The sequence below is a fragment of the Phascolarctos cinereus genome, unplaced genomic scaffold (genome assembly GCF_003287225.1).
Source record: "Phascolarctos cinereus isolate Bilbo 61053 unplaced genomic scaffold, phaCin_HiC Scaffold_5;HRSCAF=322, whole genome shotgun sequence".
NCBI lineage: Eukaryota > Metazoa > Chordata > Mammalia > Diprotodontia > Phascolarctidae > Phascolarctos > Phascolarctos cinereus.
The window spans coordinates 256,823,941-256,843,957 of record NW_027555958.1 but is presented as its reverse complement, the minus strand read 5'-3'; the positions used below and the strand labels follow the sequence as shown (position 1 = coordinate 256,843,957).

Below are 20,017 nucleotides of genomic sequence, written 5' to 3'. Positions count from 1 at the left end.
AATTACTCTTCTTGAAGAGGTGAGTGAGACTATTCAGAGAGTAGGAGCTCCAGCTTCTACAACATTCCCTCTTAAATCTCAATGGGGGTGGATTGAGGCAAGCATAACATTGCACTGTCACATTTCCCCCAAGACTTATTAGTGGCAGGTCAAGGCCCCCACAGCGTTTAGCTAGCATATTCCCCAAATTCCTACTTACCAATGCTCACCTAATTTATAGGGGAGCACACAAAGAAGGCATTTTGCCAACAATAGCCTCACAAATTTATATTAACTTTAGCAATGTCATGGTGAATCAGCATAACACAGTATGGTTTAGGCACAGTATGCTGTTTACAAAATAACTCAAATGTCTGCATTATCTCATCATTATATCTCACTACACTTTCCCAGTAGAAATTGTGTATAATGTGAAATCCTAGGAATTAGTAGATTGTTATGACCATGGATCCTGGGAACTATTTTCTAAGATTCTGGGAACTATTATCTAAAAAAAGAATAACAAAATCCACCTTACAGAAAGAAAGAAAGAAAGAAAGAAAGAAAGAAAGAAAGAAAGAAAGAAAGAAAGAAAGAAAGAAAGAAAGAAAGAAAAAGAAAGAAAAAGAAAAGAAGACAGAAAAAGAAAGGAAGGAAGGTATAAGATGATTGGAAATATATGTAATGGAAGAAAGGTGTGAAGCGTCTTAAATACAAATAGAGGATTTTCTATTTGATCATGGAGGTGATAGGGAATCATTGGAGTTGATTGGCTAGGTAGTGACATGGTCACATCTGCATTTTAGTTATGTTAATTTGACAGCTGAATGGAGGATAGACTGGAGTGGGGAAAGATGTGTCAAGGGAGCCCAACTAGTAAATTATTGCAATTGTTTAGTAGTGAGGTAAGGAGGGCCTTTCATGGGTGGTGGCAGTGTCAGAGGAGAGAAGGGAACATATATACAAAATGTCATGAAGATAAAATAGGTAAGACTTAGCAAGAGAAGAGGTGAGAATGAGGAATCAAGGATGACACCTAGGTTTTGAGCCTCTTTTAGGAGGATGGTGGTGCCCTTGATTGTAATAGAGAAGTATGGAAGTAGGAGAAGGTTTTGTGCATAAAGATAATGAGTTCAATTTTGGTTATGTTGAGTTTTTGATTTCTACAGGACATTCAACTGGAGATATCTAATTGGTAGTTGGAGATGCAAGTTTGGAGGTTAGGAAAGAAGTTAGGTCTGATAAGTAAATCTTAGAATCTTCAGAATAAAGATGATTTATGAAACCATGGGAGCTAATGAGATCAAACAAAGTATTAGAGAGGGAGAAGAGAAAAGAGCTTAAGATAAAGCATTGGGTGACACCCACATATTATGGACACAGTGTGGATGAAAATTCAGCAAAGAAAACTGAGAAAAAGCAGTAGGAAGAGTATCAGGAAACAGTTGTTGCATAGAATCTTAGAGAGAAGCCAAATATCAAGGGTAAGAGAGTGACTGATGGTGTCAAAGGCTAACGCGAGATCAAGAAGAATGAGGACTGAAGAAAAGGTAATTAGGTTTGGCAAGTAAGAGATCATTGGTAACTTTGGAAAGAGAAGTTTTGATTGAAATGATGAAGTCAGAAGCAACATTGTAGAATTAAAAAGAGAAAGAGGAAAAGAAGTCAAGGCATTGATTATAGATCCTTCTTGAGGAGGTAAGCCACAAAAGGAGAAGAAATATGGGACAATATATAGTAGTGATGATGAGTGGATCAAGTGAGGGTTTTTTGAGACTGCAGGGACATTGGCATGTTTTTTGGAAGCAGAGAATTCACCAGTTGATAAGAGATTGAAGATAAGTCAGAGGGTAGGGTTGATGGAGGGGGCAATCTACTGGAGAAGACAAGATGGAATGGGATCATTTGTGAATATAGTAGTTTTCCTTGCTAAAGAGAACCTCTTCATGTTATGAGAAGGAGGGCAGAAGAGGAAGCTCTCAGCTAATGGCTTCAAATTTTTCAGTGAAATCAAGTGAAGTTCTCAGCTAATAGGGTAGGGAGAACCATAGGAGATTTGAAGAGGGGAGAACATGTAACACTAGTTGACCCTGGCTACCATAGCCTGAAGGCTAGGTATGTTACATCTTACCCCTCCCCCAGGTTTAGAGAGGAATGGGGCTTTCTGCAAATGACTCTATCCTGGACTGATAGTGTGCTCTCAAATATAGGGGGTGGGGTGGCATCCTGCACATGAATTCCATTTAGCCGGTTGGATTAGCTTTTACAAAGGAATATATCCTTCAAGAGGTAGAATAACACATATTTGGTCAGTTTAGCCTAGGTCCTAATACAGCACAGTTCCAGTTCCAAGTCCAAAACTTCCCTTGAGCTCTAGAGCTAGGTGCCATGCTTCTCAGGGCTTCATCGCCTGGCTGACTGTCTAAAGCTTTTCACCTGTAACCCTGGCTCCAAACTCTCTATTTATCAAACTCTCAGGCCTGGCAGGGGATGGGAATTAATTACTAAAGGCACCTGAAACTAATGACAAAGAAGTTGAACCGAATCCCCCTCCCCCGCCTCCCTTACCTGCCAGGCCACGAGAAACTTCAGAGGAGTGAGAACAGGGTAAGGAAGTCCTTTCTCACTCACTGGTTTGGTTCATGGTACTTGCAGTGTGGGTAAACTTTGATCTCAACTTTCTGGACACAGCAGGAAAGAGTAGGCAGGAAAAAGACTTATGTCTCAACCTGGTCAGTTTAAAAACGGCAGCCTTTTCTGGCTACTCAGTCAATCAAAGGATTGACCCACCCATCTGATAGGAAAACACAAGCTGCAGGGTACTATGTTAAGCCAGGTGGGCATGTGCCTAGCAAGCCCCTTACAAAAATGTTTGAAGAGCTGAACTTAGCAAGGCTGGTCCTTGAAAGACAGAGACAGTCTTTAAGTGGATTCTTTTCATCTGGTAGAACTTTTCAGAGTTTAGTTGTAGCTATTGAGAACTCAGATGCATCCTATAAGACTTAATTTTCCCCAGTTTTCTCATGTGTAAAAGAAGGCATTCAGTTGGACAGTCATTGGATAAAGGGCTTGGAAGAGCTCTCAGGCATTATTTAGTCTGACTTCCTCCTATTACAGGTAAAAAATGTGAGACCTAGAGACGTAAAGTGACTTGGCCACAACTGGATGATTTTTAAGGTCCCTCTTGGCTCTAAAATTCTGAGAAATTTTTTTTTTAATGGGGAAAAGATGAAAAGTTCTTCTGGTCCTTTGTTCTATTATCATAGGATTTAGAACTGAAAGAGAGCTTAGAGATCACATCTACTCTTAATTTTCTCCTTCTGCAAATGAGAAAACTAATGCCCAGGTTAAGGGATTTTCCCAAGGTTGCATAGGGAGCAAATAGCATCGTTGAGATTCAAAGCCAGGTCCTCTGACCATAAACCGTTTACTCTTTCCCAAATAACACATTGGGTCCCAGACTCTATGGGAAGCAAACATGCTGTTTCCATGTCCCTCCCTCCCCTGCCCTCTCACACATCCCCAATCCTCCCTTGTTTCTAGATGTTAAAGTGACACAATCTTTTCTTCTTTTGTGCTTTTCCCATGACTGATAATTTCCTCTCTAGAGGAAAGAACACCTAATGAGATTGATGATGAAACACCGAGAAACCAGTTGCTCACCAGCTGTTAATTAAAGGCAACATTAAAGAACTAAAACCAAAGACAGGTGGTTTCAAGAAGGCATGCTAGGCAGCTTTTATTTGAATCTTTTGGATAAAGTTCTTGTCCTGCTTAATTGATATTCCCCTTGGATTTTTAGGCATAGACTCTATTTCTTCTGTGAAAAATCTCAGGTCTGTTTATTGATGTCCTGCTGCAGGTTATTTAAATTCTGATTTCTCAATTCCTGATGCTATAGTCCCCAAAGTGTTTGTTGTCCTATACCGTAGTGACAAAGGCCAATGGATCTAAGAGAAATAATCACTCTCTGAACATGTTCAACATTTTTCTTTGAAGGTATTTACTATTCTTTCCCTATTTGATTTCTTAATACTTCTTTTTGGAAGCTAGGCAACAGGTATTATTACCCATATTTTATCTATAGGAACCTGGAGAATGAGTTAGTTTAAGAAAATTGAATAATATTATACAAAAAGATAAGATTAGTTATTAAAATGTAAATTATGAAAAATCAAAGTCCCTTAAATTTAGGAACTTTCTCCTGAAACTTGCTGATATTGCATAAAATCTGGTTTAATATTTATTATGTAGTTATCTTCTACACATATATTGAACACTTTCCTTCTTCCAAAAAAAAAATGATTCTTTCTCTTCCTCTCCTTCTTTGTCCCTCTTTCTCTCTCCTTTTCCTCTTTCCTTCCTTGCTTTCTTCCTTCTTTCTGGATTTGGAATCAAAAGGCCAAGATTCAAATCCTAACATTGTCACTAATCTGTGTAACTGTTCTGAGTTTCGAAGTTGTCATCTGTTAAGGCAGAACGTTGAGCTAATTGATCTCTAAGGTCCTTTCCAACTCAAACTACTATATTTCTTTCTTTTTTTTCTCCTTTATATTGCCACATCTTTCTCTTGATAAGTGTGCATATATGAAAATGCTCAAATCTTCATATCAGGGTTAGTCATTTTGAAATTGTAGTTCAACTATGCTGGATACAATTTATAATTTAGAGATTAGGTGCAGACTATAATATCTCTTTGAAGTAGGATTTTCACTAGCTGTCACTTGTGCTAACTTTTTTTTTTACCATTTACTTTATCCTTTCTGTAATCATGAAGAAGAAAAACAAATTTAAACTGTTTATTTTCTTAAGTAAACCAATTATTAGTCCCATTAACTGGAAATTATGGAGTGATTTGAGTCTGCATGAAGTTCTTCACAGGCTACACAAGGTAGGATAATTTGTAACCCCACTTTCCTCCTTGTTATAAAAGCCAATGTAAGATTTCTTATTTTCCCTTGGATTAGGACAGTGTCTTTTGTTCAGCTATTGGAAGGGGACTGCCAACTGGTGGAATTTTCCCTCCAAAAATATCAGCTATCTCTTCCCCTCCTTTTTTACTTTTCTATCTCTTCACTTTGAAAACTGTCTCAATTTCACTGGTGAAATTACAAAGGGTAGCAATCAATTAAGTTAAATTTTCATTTATTTTTACAGATAGTTACATAAAATATGTACATTACTACACATTTTCATTATTTGGTGGTACTCATAGTTTCTATAACAAAATTAAGAACTCATATTTAAGAAATAAATATTTTGAAGACTAACATTTATTAATTATGAATTATGGTTGTTTTGAATAGAAGGCTGGCTTGGAGTCAGGATGGTTGGATTCAAATATTGCCTCTGCCACTATCTGTGCATCTATGGGCAAATCCTTTGACCTCTCAGTGTCCCTGCAATTCTAAGGCTTTAAGTCATAGATGCTTTTAAGAATTTACTTATAGGGAAGAAATTTTTGTGCTGGTAGCTCCCTGTCCTGATGAAATTATAGTTGTAGACCAAAAAACTCAAGAAATTGCACTTTATAGTGATTTATGCTTACAAAGTACTTTTTATACAGGATTGTATTTTAACACCAATATATACACATATGTGTGTATATATAAACACAATATGTATATGCATATATATTACATATATAACTTTAATATTAACAGTGTGTTCCTCATAAAAACTATTTAGAGTAGGCAAAATAGTTATTTCTACTCCCATTTTATGCATATGGAAGTGACAGATCTTACATACTTCTGTCCCCAAGCCCAGTGCTTTTTTCCATTCACTCCTAGTCAGTTCAATTTTGTCCCAAAACAATATTCTCTTCTCTGAGCAATTTTTACTTAGAGAATGTTCTCTTTCTGTAATGGTTCATCTTGCTCTTTTCACTGAGGTTGTGAATGAATCATGTGTCTTAAATAGGTATAAGGTTTTTCTTGAGTGGGGTGGTTATTGGCTTGTTTTACCTTGGATATCAGTGCGCGTGCTGCATTCACAAATATGTTTGGTTGTTGTTAAGTTGTTTTCAGTTGTGTTCATCTCTTCGCAATCCCATTTCAGTTTTCTTGGCAAAGATACTGAAATGGTTTTCCATTTCCTTCTCTAGCTCACTTTACAAATGAAGAAACTGAGTCAAACAGAGTTAAGTGACTCGCCCAACTAGCATAGCTACCAAGTATCTGAAGCTGGATTTGAACTGAGAAAGATGAGTCTTCCTAACTCCAGGCCCGCCATTCTATCTACTGCCCCACCCTCTGCCTTAAATATTAAAATCCCATTTACTATAAAAGGAGAGGAATTAGAAAAAAGAAATATAAATGATAAAAGGTCTGGAAAGTATGAGCAATGGAAGAAAGCTTGAGAATTAGGACTATGCAAAGGGGTCATATTTAAGGAAAAAAAACTCTGGCTTCATTACCATAAAACAGCTGTTTTTCACGAAACAAGTGAACTTTTTTTTTCACCAGCAAATAAACAGGACTAAATTTTCATCTTTTAATATATCGAATTAGCTCTGTTAAGATTGTTAAGTCTTAAACAATATTTTAGTATTGGACTGTTAAAAGATATTGCTGCCAATTTTTCTTTTACTATAAACACAGACACATGGACATGACAGTGTTGAGCAGAGGAAAGTGTTGAACCTGAAGTCACTATTACTATGTGACCTTGAGCAAGTTCTCTCATGTTTTCGCCTCAGTTTATTAAATGCAAAATGGGGGAGTTGGAGAATGAATGTCCCAAGATTCAGAATGGATATATCTCCATAGTGGAATCTCTACTCCTTAACAATTTACCAAGTGCTTTCTTCACAGTAATCCTGAGATTCAGGTTGGGTAGATATTTCTATATCCATTTTGTACGTGAGGGATATCTAGTATCTTATACATGGTCACATATCCAGATTCCAACTTAGATTAACTAAAATTCCAGTGCCCTTTTCCTTCTAACACACTTTCAGGTAGAATCATTTGGATAAGAACTTCTACTTCTGTAGATATACATAGGAAAAAAAGAAATACTCTTTTAATTAATAGAGCTTACATTTTGTGGTAATGTGAAGAAGACTTGTCTACATTATACCCTCAATTTAGTTTCCATTAAAGCTCTATTCTGATGTCCCAGCATAGTATAAGGATGACCCTGGATTCAAGGCAGGTGGCAAGGAAGTGCAAATTCTACAAGGTCTTTTTCAGGTAAAAAATGTTTTGAGTTTGAGACCAGTAGTAGTGAACTATATTTCCTTCATTTGGGGGAATAGCCTAGAGCAGTTGGCCAATCAGAAGGTTGACCACCAGGTGATGAATGATTTTGATTACAGCAATTAAAAAAACTGCCTAGCTAGAGGAATTTCAATCAGTATCAATGAAGGGAGTACACACACAGTGAAATCACAAATTGTTGGAATACTGAAGTAGGTGAGACGGTCAATATAAAAAATACTGAACCAATATTAGATTAGCCACTTTTCAGTAAGTTATTCTTAATATTATTTTCAGTCAGTTATTTCAAATTGCTTACCTGTTTTTAATGTTGGATAGATTGACTTATCTATTACCATTTTAGCAGGCTTAGCATGATTATACGTTGCATGAGTTGGAGGTTGAACTATGGTAAAATAGAAGACAAGGGCCCTTATGAGGGTACTGATAGCTGGGTGACATTTACTTCCCCACTCTGGCAGGTGTGTTATCAATTCTAGTATTCTGTAAAGGTTAGTTATTATAAAGCTATAATGGCAGAATGGGGAAACTGGTTAAATATGTTTCAATAACACCTTTCATGGATATAGTATGTTATTTTTGTAAAGCCACCATCACACCTTATTTTATTTGACCCTCATAATGGATCTTTAAAGAACGAGTGTGATTACCCCCATTTTATAGACTCACGAACTGTGTTTTAGAGAAGCAGTGACAACTGGTGACAAGCACAGCTGGGACAAAATGTAGGTCTTCTGAGTCTTAGTCAGATGTGTATTCTCTAACTCTACATAGGAGAGAACTGAATGCAAAATGCACTAAATTCTCTACTTAAACCACTATTTTCTCCTGTACTAGATCTTTATTTTTCATTATTCAAGAGATTTGACTAGTCAGATCTACAGGGTTATGTGGGAGCAAAGTTTGTCCTGACTGAAAGATAGTATAATTCTTCCACATCTTCCACCATGTAATTCTTTTAAAAATATTTTATTGATGACTTTTGTTTTTTTACATCACAGTGAACCCTTAACACAGACACAGACTCATACACACACACACACACACACACACACAAAAAACTGACAAAGGGGTCACATCTGGCTATCCATACAATTCTCCTTACCTGTAATTCTATCTCTGTATCAGAGGAGGGAAATGTATTTCATCAACTATTCTCCAAGACTTAGAATTGTTACTGTAATTAATCTGAGATCAGCTGCACTTTTGTGTTATTTTGATTTACTAATTATCATTGTTGTGTATATTTTTCTCCTTGAATTGTAAAAATCAATTAATATAAGTCTTCTTATGCTTCAGTTTTTGTATTCATCATTTCATATGGTTCAATAAAATTTCATTATGTTCATATACCACAGTTTGCCTAATGATGGGTGTCCACTTTTTTTTCCTAGTTATTTTCCTAGCATGAAAAATACTGCTTGAAATATTTTGGTATATATGGAACCTCTGTCCTTGACCTCCTTGGGGTCTATTTTCAATTTTAGGATTGCTGGGTCATAGAGTATGAGCAATTTAATGACATTTATTACACAGTCTTAGATTATGTACCAAAACTGTTAGACCAATTCAAGGTACCACTTATAATTTATCAGTGTGTCTTTCCACATAGCCCCTCAAACACAGACTCCTTTCACCTTTCATCACTTTTGCCAATGAAATGTCTATTAGGCAAAATATCTGTTGCTATAATTTGAATCTTTTATTATTAATGATCTGAAACATTATTACATGTTCATTCACAGTCTGCTGTTTTATTTAAAATGATTTGTTCATATACTTTGAGAATATATCATTTCAGGAATTACTTGTGGTTTAATATTTCAGCAATTTGGATTGGCTATATTTCTGTCAACTCCGTCTATATCTTGGATTTTTTTTAAACTGACCTGTGATTCAAACAAATGAGGAACTTCCTTCTACCAATGCAAAATAGTATCTTCTCTGCAATTTATAATCTTAGGGAGTTACTTGGGGTATTGAACAGTTACATGACTAGTTCAGGGTTACAGCAGGTACATGTTAGACTCAGAGGTTTCTTTCTTGCCCTACAGGAAAATAGAAGGGGAAGGGGATAAGAGAAGGGGGGAAGAGATAGAAGAGATGGCAGACTAGGGGAAGGGATATTCAGAATGCGTGCCATGTTGGGGTCGGGGGAGGGGTGAGATGGGGTGAAAATTTGGAACTCAAAATCTTGTGGAAGTAAATATTAAAAACTGAAGATAAATAAATTTATATAAAAAAAAGAAATTTAGCTAGAATAGTTTTCCTCCTAGGGTGAAATTACCCAGAACCCTCACTGAATCATTCATATTTTCCCACTTAGTCGTTGAGAACTCATACCAGTGATACTTCACATCAAAGCCCAAAGGAAGTATACTCTGAGATTCCTTTATCTGAAATAGCTCTAAGGAATGAAAGACTGATGATCCATACAACCACCCTTGAATTTAGTCTGAAGTTCCACAGATAACTATTTTCTATTTAATTCATAGTTATATAAAAAACTAACACAACTACAACTAACTTGCTTAAAAGGAAAACAATTCATCTACACAATACCTACTTCTCCCCACCACAAAATTAATTGCTTTTTTATAGTCGAATTGATGAATTGCTCAAAGTTACAGAATATGGGGTAGCTAGGTTTCTATAGGCAGTGGTTAGAGCACTGGCCCTGGAGTCAGGAAGACCTGAGTTCAAATGTGAACTCAGATACATGATACTTACTAGCTGTGTGACCCTAGGCAAGTCACTTAACCCCAACTGCCTTGCCAAAAACAACAAAAACAACAACAACAACAAAAAAACCATAACCAAACAAAAAAAAAACCCCAAAGCTAGACAACACAGTCTTGTTCCACTTTGTATGCGCAAAAGTCACTCTTTAGTCAGAGAGTGGAGAAGCTTTCAGTATCCTCCTATTAAACATATTTTTCATGCCTGCATATGTATATCATACTGCTTGCTTTCTCAGTGGATGGAGAAGAGGCTAGAGGGAAGGAAAGAATTTTTTTAAAAAAAATTTTAAAAAAAGAATGTTAAAGAAGAAATAAACATAAAAATTATTCTTATATTGAGGAGAGGTAAGGATGGAGGAGGGGAGCCCAAATTTCTCACTTATGTAAACCTATGAAGGGATTTCTTTTATAAGTTTGAATTCCTCTGATCTTTGTGTGATGTAGTGGAAAGAGGTAACAAAAGCTTAGGGAAAAGAAAATTAGAGTAGGAACCAGGAAAATTGGGTTCTAATTCCAGTTCTGTCACAAGTGCAAAATGTTGGTCAAGGACTATCCTCTTTCTGGGCCCTCAGCTTCTTTCTCCATTAAAGAAGAATAGTACTATTTAATCTCTAAGGTCCTTTCTATGTCTGATGTGCTAGGATCCTAGTCTCTGTTCACATAGTGAAAAATCACACATTTAAAAATTTCTTCTTTCCCCTTTTTCCATGAGTAAAGAAAAAAATTGTCTCACTGCATATGAAGAACTGATCCGGACAAGGAATTCTCCAAGAGGTAAAGTGGAAAATATGGATTAAACACTGACTCTTTTCACTCAGGCATGCTCTAGAGCAGGCTTTTTAGTATTTTTGGACTCCCATGTATTTAATTTTCTAGGGACACAAAGAGAGAAATCCAAAAGCAGTTTGAAATGAGGAGCAAATGTCATTCTCAACTCAAAGGGAAAAATAAAATTTGTTTAAAAGATGAAGTGAATTGACTGGAAAAGCTTGAATGTTGTCAGAACTTCTCTACTATTAGTAACTCTATCACTTTGTTTCCAAAGTATAATTTGTCTAATTGGAAGTCACAGAAAAGCAGTGTGGATATATTTGCTTCATACTATTCTCTTTTTATCATAAAGGGAAACTTCTAAAGGTAAGATTAGATAACATAGATTATATTATATTTCAGTCACTGATTAGCTATATGAATCTATCTGAGCAACTTGATTCTACTAGGCTGAGTTCATTCATTCATCCATTAGCGTTAATGGTTCTGTCCCACTCAATGAAGAGGGCAATTCAATTCAATTTTGTTCAGTTTATTTCAGGTCAGTCTAATTCAATCAGTATTTGAGTACCTTTTGGCTGCCCCGTAAATAATATTCAATTTAAACATTCATTAAACACCTACTATGTGCTAGGCAGTGGGAAGCACAAAACTTAAATAAGACTTAGTTGCTGTCCATTCTTGAAATATCAAACAATTGATCGACAAAAATTTACTAAGTGCTTGTTATGCACCAAGCACTGTGCTAAGCATTGTAGATAGAAAGAAAAAAGAAAACCATCCCTGCCCTCGAAGAGCTCTATAGGAGGAGATAATATGTATACATATAAGTATATGCCAGATAAGCACATACAAAATAAATGCAAAATAATGGGAAGAGGGACTAGCAGCTGTATAAGTTTTCATGAAAGAGTTAGTAAGTGAATTCACACTTTAAGAAAAACTAAGAATTCAGTGATTTAGAGGTGGGGACCAAGTACATTCTAGGCATAGAGGTTGAAGACGTAATGCTGGGTATAGGGAATGGCAGGAACAATTTATCCGGGCCAGTGACTCTCACAGTGTGCTAAGTGCACCCCTAGAAGTTCCCAAGCCCTTTTCAAAGGATCCTCAAGGCCAAAACTATTTTCATAATAGTACTTTAATTTGTATGATATTATACATTGATAGATATAATCCACCTTCAATTCAATTCAATAAACATTTACAAGTACCTACTTTGTGCCAGACACTATATTTTGTATCTGGGGATACAAAAAGAGGCAAAAGATAGTCCCTGCCCTCAAAGAGCTTACAGTCTAGTGGAGGAGACAGAGATATACAAAGTAAACTATGTGTAGGATAAATAGTAAATAATTAAAAGGGTGAAATCACTGGAATTAAAAGGGGTTATGGAAAGCTTTCTGTAAAAGGTGGGATCTGAGTTGGGACTTAAAGAAGTCCAGACAAGTCAGTTGTCCAGAGGAGAGAGAATGTTCCAAGCATGAGGGACAGCCAGAAAAAATACCCAAAGCTGAGAGTTGAAGTGTCTTGTTCATGGAACAGTCAGAAGGCCAATGTCACTGGTTCAAAGAATATGTGTCAGGGAGTAAGCAGACTGGACAGATAGGACAGGGCTAGATTTTGAAGGGCTTTGAAGGCCTAACAGAGCATTGTGTATTTGTTCCTGGAGTCAACAGGAAATCACTAGGATTTATTGAGTGGGGGATGTGTGTAACATTATCAGACCTGTGTTTTAGTAAAATTACTTTAGTGGCTGAATGGAAAATGGATTGGAGTAGGGAGAGACTTGGGGCAGGCAGATCCAGCTAGCAGGCTATTGCAATATTCCAGGTGTGAGGTGGTGAGGGTCTACACTAGAGCAGTGGGAGTGTCAGAAGAGAGAAAGGGGGCATATTTGAGAGATGTTGTTAATGTGAAATCAACAGGCCTTGGCAATAGCTTGGATATGGAGGATAAGAGATAGTGAGGAGTCCAGAATGACTTCTAGGTTGAAAGCCTGAGGAACTAGGAGGATGGTGTTGTCCTGTACAGTAATAGGGAAGGTAAGAGGGGTGAGAGTTTAGGGGGAAAGATAATGAGTTCTGTTATGGACATATTGAGTTTAAGATATGTACTGGACATTCAGTTTGAGATGGCTGAAAGGCAGTTAAAAATGTGAGATTAGAGGTCAGGAGAGATTGTGGCAGGAAAGGTAGATTTGAGAATCACCAGCAAAATGTTGGTAACATGGGAGCCGATGAGATCACCAAATGAAGTAGTACAGAGGGATAAGAGAAGAGGATAAGAACAGAACCCCGAGAGACACCTATGGCTAGAGGGTGTAAGCTGGAGGAGAATCCAGCAAAGGAGACAGAGGAGTGGTCATATAGATAAGAGAAAAACCAGGAGAGAATGGTGTCTTAAACCTAGAGAATAGAATATCAGGGAGAAGATAGTTATCAACAGTGTCAAAAACTGCTGAGGGGTCAAGGAAAATGAGTATTGAGAAAAAGCCACTGGATTTGGTAATAGGTGATTATTAGTAACTTTGAAGAGAATAGTTTTGGCAGAATGATAGCATTGGAAGCCAGATTGTAAAGAGTTAAGAAGAGAGTATGAGGAGAAAAAGTGGAGGTACCTATTGTAGATGGCCTTTCAGAGGAGTTCAGTTATTAAGGGCAGAAGAGATATAATGCAATAGTGGAGGTGGAAGGGGCAAGTGAGGATTTTTCAGAATAGGGGAGAAATGGGCATGTTTGTAGGCAGTAGAAAATAAGTTAGTAGAGAGGGAGAAATTGAAAATAAGTGAAAAAGGGGGAATGAGGGAGAGAGATCAGTCTGTTGGAAGAGATAGGATGGAATGAGATTACTTGAAGAGGCATAGGGGTTAGTCTTAGTAAAAAGTAAGGCTACTTCATTGTGTAAGACAGGGGTGAAGAAGGAGAGAGCTGCAGAAGGCACATGAATGATAGGAGATGAGGGAGGGAAGAGAGGGAGTTCACTGCAAATAGCCTCAACAACCTGAAACCTAAACAAAAGCTCTTTGATGGTGGTGGAAGACAATCCTCAATGATTTTTGAGAGCATAAAAGCGTCCTGATACAAAAAATTATGAGAACTGCTTGTCTAGATCAAAGAGTGAGTAAAAGGGAGGGAGTAATAAGGCTGGAAGGATAGGTTGGAGTTAGGTTATAAAGGAATTTCAGTGTCAAACAAGAGTTTTTATATAATCCTGAGGTAAGAAGGAGCCTCTGGAGTTTTTTTGAACAGGGTAATGACATTGTCAGACTGCACTGAAGGGCAATTGCTTTGGCAACTGTTTGGAGTTAGTGAAGGGGAGAGGCTTGAGGCAGAGAGACCAATGAGAAGGCTGTTGTAATAGTTCAAGTGAGAGGTAATATGGGCCTGAGCTAGAATTGTGATCACAGAAATAGAGAGAAAGATAAGGACATGAGGGAAAGAAATGACAAAGTTTTGCAAATGATGATGTATAAGGGGTAATTGAGAATTGTTGTTTGTGTTTTTCTGAAGAGGACTATTGACATCACAGGTTGTATTTTTACTTGTGTGTGAATTGGGTTTAAGTGAGGCAGAGCTGCACAAGTTCATCTACCTCACTCTCTCTTCCTGAGTCACTGAAGTTCAGTATCAGTACAAAAATCAAGATGACTTATGATGGCCCAGGACGCAGTGGATAATCTTGGTGTCTTTAATGTCTGACCAAGCTCTAAGTGCTCCCCAGTGCCTGCTTCAGTCCACCTTCATGGCTGTTGGGACAAATTGTTCTCATTTGCCCATTCCAGGGAAAGTCTTTACATGCTTGGGGTGAATAGCCCCCTAACTCAGTGACAGGTTTGAGGCTTGTCAGTTACCCTCAACCTAGTTTAGCTCATCCTCTAAAATGGTTTACTGGGCGTGGCTGCTGCACATGCTATAGCTTCTTGGAGCCACAGGTAAGAGCTGGGTGGATCAAGTGGACACCAAAGATGGATGAGCAGCCCTGCAAAGGGCTTAGGAAGCCCTTATACCAGAGGTGCTAGTCTTCCTGAAAACCCATACACCCCAACTGAGTATAAAGAGTTGAGGATCACATCATAGTTGTGAACCAGGTGCCTGGAATCATGATGGTATACTTGATGTGACTAAAGAAATTAAGAGGACTGGGTTTGGGTTAGTGTCCCCCTAGGTCTTTCACTATGCCTGTATCTATAAGAAAAAGTAGGAGTGCATAATTCTAATTTATGAGTAGGTAAGGGGTTTCTGGGTGGTAGGTGTCTATAGAAGTTTGAAAACTTACTTCATTTTACCTCTTTTTACATAATCTAAATATAGAATATGGTTAATTTAAATATACCCCTGTACAATGACACTAGTTGAAACAAGCTAGCTATAACATTGACTGGGGATGTTGTGAGTGAGAAGGTTGGTCCATATCTAACTGATAGAGCAAATTGTTAACAATGCCAGAATATCAGGGACTATGACTATAGGATTCAAAGATTACTATATTTGAGTGAGGATTTCATTCATTCTTTTGTCTGTTTAGCTATGGCATGCATCCCCAAGTGATATGAATGTGAGATAGAGGGAAGAAAGTACTGGGATAGAATCCTAGATGCTCGGGTCCTGATTTTGGTTCTGCAAATCAGTGAATTAGATGAGACTATGGGTAAGACACTTTGCTTCTCTGACTGATCTCACGAAGTCTGCTATTACTAGGTGGTGCAAAGACATAGTTACAACTTTTTAATCTGCTGTCATTCTGTCCATTCCCTGTTTCCATCTAGAAAACTAGAACCATCTGATAAATGACAGAATGAGATTTCTAGTAGTCTACCCCTACTTATGAGATTTTAGATTCAAACATCATTAGCGTACACACATGATAATCGACTAAGTATCCACAATGCTCAATGTATAGACTACATAAGGAATAATATACAAGAGCTTTGCCTCTGGGAAAGTAATACGAGAAATTAGGAGAAAGGAAACAAAAACCCTTCCTCTTTTCATAATAGAAACATATGATTCTTCCATTTAAGTTCTTTAGGGCACAACAATACTTTTCATACATCATAGGACTGAGAGTATTGGTCATTGCCTCCAACATCATAAAAGGAAATGAAATCTCCAATAAATCTTCAGAATACTTCACTCAGTAACAGTTTCCAAGACAATATGGTATAATATCAGTCTTAGAATTAGTTTTCTAACTTCAAAAATGTCACCCTAAATGACATTGAATACATAATTATAGCCATTTACCCATCACATTTTTTTTACATTATATATCCTCTTCCTTATAAAATCAGTTAGAAAGTGAATGACATTGCTTACTAAAAGCATATTTCAGTGGTTCATTTTAAGCTGCAAGTCCTAGATCATGATAATAATCAATTATAACATATAATTTAACATACAATATATGACAATTTCATCTTTATTAACAACTGGGGTTCATGATCCTACCATAGTTCCATTCAGGCTTGAGAGTTTTTGTCTGCCATGAATATGGTTCAGACAATATTATCTTCAGTTATGTTCTAGTTTAGATAGATGGACTTCAGTTGTTTCCAAATAAAGCTACTCGTTCTACCGATTTGTCTGGATTCTCAGACTAAGTAAATTAAACAATTAATTTGAGTGAGTATAAACTTCTAATTAATGATTTGAGAAACATGTATGTATATATACATATATGTGTATATGTATATATGTGTATAATATATATATATATATATACACACACAGTATAACACAAATAAAATGAACACTTGACATTTATTTGATTTCGTCAATGTAAGTGAATAAGTTGGGTGATAAAATGAAACACCTACTTACTAAATATCTACTTTCATTTGTGCTGGGTAGATAGCTTTAGAATTTCGTTAGGCGCAAGGTCAACTAGGCATCACAATAAAGTCAGGAGGACCTGAATTCAAATCCAGCCTCAGATACTTGCAACTTACTAGCTGTGTGGCCCTGGGCAAGTCACTTAACCCCAATTGCCTCACACACACAAAAAAGAAGAAAATTACTTAGAAAAGGGAAATGAAATTTATATATACATATATATGTACACACACATATATACATATATGCAGTATATATGTAATTATAAGTATACATTGTTATATGCACATGTATATATATGACATCTAAAAGATTATACAAATTATTATATACATGTATGTATACAAAATTTATATTATTTTTATTTTTGAAATACTATACTAACTTTTTTTTTCATTTCAAGTCTGGTTTAGGTGAGTAAGAACTCTTCCCTGTGGATGATTTCTCTTCTCAATGTTGATTCTTCTTTGAATGACCCAAGACCTGTCTCAGTTGTAATGGATGGGAACAACAGAACCAGCTCTACTGACTTCTTCCTCATGGGGTTTTTTAGCCACAATGTAGCCTCAGGTGTCATTTTTATCATTATCATCATCATCTTCTTTATTGCCTTGATGGCTAATGGTGCCATGATTTTCTTGATCAACACAGACACTCGCCTCCACACACCCATGTACTTCCTGCTCAGTAATCTATCTTTTATTGATATCATATACATCACCACCATAGTTCCCAAGATGCTGGTGGACTACTTTTCAGGTCAGGGGACTATTTCTTTTGTGGCTTGTACTGCTCAATATTTTCTCTACCAAACTTTTGTGGGAGCTGAGTTTTTCCTGCTGGGTCTTATGGCCTATGACCGCTATGTGGCTATCTGCTACCCTTTACGATACCCTGTTCTCATGAGTAGACGGATTTGTATCATTATATTGGTCAGCTCTTGGTTTGGGGGGTCTTTGGATAGTCTTCTTCTCACTCCCATCACAATGAGCCTACCATTCTGTGCCTCCCACAAGATCAATCACTTTTTCTGTGAGGCACCCACTATGCTGAGGCTAGCATGTGGTGACAAAGCTATCTATGAGATGGTGATGTATGTTTGCTGTGTCATGATGTTGCTAATCCCCTTCTCTGTAGTTATCACCTCCTACACTAAGATCCTCATCACTGTGCATCATATGAACTCTGCAGAGGGGAGAAAGAAAGCCTTAACCACCTGCTCTTCACACATATTGGTGGTTACCTTATTTTATGGGGCAGCCTTATATACCTATATGCTGCCCCAATCCTACCACACCCCAGTCAAGGACAAAATTTTCTCTGCCTTCTACACTATCCTTACACCTATGATTAACCCCCTCCTTTATAGCCTGAGGAACAAGGATGTGACTGGAGCCATGAAGAGGGTACTGGGGAGGTGTAAAAGGATACCCAGGGTAACTGGAGATGAATTCTAACAACTCAGATCCAAATCCAAATGGGGCAGCTAGGTGTTGTGTCGCAAGGGAGTGAGTATTAGACCCAGAGTCAAAGAGACTTGAGTTCAAACCTAACCTCAGACATTTACTAGTTGTATGACTCTAGGGAAGTCACTTCATCTCTGTTTCCTTCAGTTTCCTCTACTGGAAAATGGGACTCATAATAGCACCTACTTCATAGGGCTGTAAGGACAAATGAGATAATTTCTGTAAAAGGAGCTTAGTGTAGTGCCTGGCACACAGTAGGCACTTCATAAATGCTTGTTCCTTTCTTCTTCCCATGTCCCCTTCCATATGAGTCAAGAATCAGGCAGAGGGACTCAGTTAATACTGATTTTAAAAATAAATTGTTTCAACTATGGAAAGGTGCACAGGCAACGATGGTGTCAAAACACATCATTCTAGTATGTATAAAACTTTAGATTTCCATGGAGGTTGGCTATTGAATTACACACCTGACAGGTTTTTCCTTAAGGAAAAAAAAATGAACACTCCACTCCCTCTCTCCCTCCTTCTTCCCTTTTCTCTCCCTCTCCTCCTTTATCTCTCATTTTCTCCCTTCCTCTATTCTTCCCTCCCTCCCTTCTTTCCTAAATTTGGTTCATTTAGTTAAATTTTCTGTAATTTTCTAATTTTCTATATTTGGCATCCCATAGCCCAGACATTTGTTTATAATTATAATAATTATAAATGGATCAGATTGACTCCCCTGACTATAAAGACTTTAGTCTTGACCGAAATTTCCAATTTTGTGTAAGAATATGCCAGTTTTTTTCACCTATGTATTTTTTATGATGTCTGACCTATTTACAAAATAGTAAATTATTATGTTTCTGTATATAGAAAAGGTAGGGAAGGAACTTAATAAAAGTCACTTGATGAGGAGTTCACAATCTCTGAAGGTCTTACTTTATTTTTTCACTGAGCCTTTAGAAAGACTAGAGATGAGTTGGAAACACAGTCCAAAGAGCTATGACTCTGGCTGGCAGACTAGAGGTTCTGAAAGACGGTACAGGAAACTACACCCGGAATCAGACCCTAACACTGTGTATGTCAAGGGTACCTGCAAAAACAATGGAAGAGAAGGGGCACAAGGAGGTATTGTGTCTACTGGGCGCCAGATCATGATCTAAACATAAGTGGTACACATTCTGGATGACACACAAACCAAAGGGCATCAATAGAAGCTACAAAAGGGATTGAGCAAACAAAGGCCCAAAATAAGGACAGACTTACTGTGTGCACAGATAACCCATTTATCACTAAAGGCATGAATGAATGGATTGGCAACTGGAAAGAAAATGGCTGGAAAACAAGTAAAAGTAAAGATGTTGTCCACAAAGACCAATTCACTAAGCTGAATAATATGACTTGGGACATGAATATCGAGTGGAAGTATGTACCTGCTCGTTCAAAAGTTGAAGGCAATGCTGAAGCTCTAAGATTAGCCAGAGAAGCAACTAGAACAAAGTGAGAAGACTCAATCAGTACTTGGAGAGGGTGAATTTAGGTTAAAATGTCATTCTCTTTAACCCTGCAATATAATCTCTAAATCATTTTCTCTTTACCTTCCCTGCCTTGTGTTGGAACTGTCTTCCATGGCTATCTTTGGTAATTTTTTCCTTCATATCCTTTCTTAATTTTTCTATATGCCATTTTCTTCAATAATATAAACAGAAATGCTATATACTATACTATAAACAACAGTAGAAATTGTTCACATATACTAACAATAAGAGAAAAGTAGATATCCTCATCTCTGTCATATCCAAAGAACTCTGACTTGCTCAACTCTTGTTCAAGACCACCTAGAAACCAACAAAGACTGCCTGACTACTCACATGACTTGGGGTAACCAAGTCACCAACTTTTCCTTCAGATAAAATGGACCGTGAAACAAACCTTGCTATCTGTGCTTTCTGAGGATTACTGGCTTTACCATTTACCCTGCTTGTATGCCCTACAGTATCCTAATATCATCTGACCTTCTG

General features: G+C 37.2%; 1 protein-coding gene and 1 pseudogene across 1 annotated transcript; both read left to right on the top strand.

Annotated features, from left to right (window-relative positions):
* Positions 1 to 17,045: 17,045 nt before the first annotated feature.
* LOC110194413 (olfactory receptor 2T6-like) lies at positions 17,046 to 18,005 on the top strand. The gene has a single exon (XM_020966730.1). The coding sequence runs from the start codon at positions 17,046 to 17,048 to the stop codon at positions 18,003 to 18,005; it is 960 nt and encodes a 319-aa protein (XP_020822389.1).
* Positions 18,006 to 18,970: 965 nt separating this feature from the next.
* On the top strand, positions 18,971 to 19,500 carry LOC144457937 (ribonuclease H1 pseudogene; annotated as a pseudogene).
* Positions 19,501 to 20,017: the final 517 nt, after the last annotated feature.

Bases quoted from the DNA above. Each gene is read 5' to 3' on its own strand.
- LOC110194413 (XM_020966730.1), top strand. From the start codon at position 17,046: ATGGATGGGAACAACAGAACCAGCTCTACTGACTTCTTCCTCATGGGG.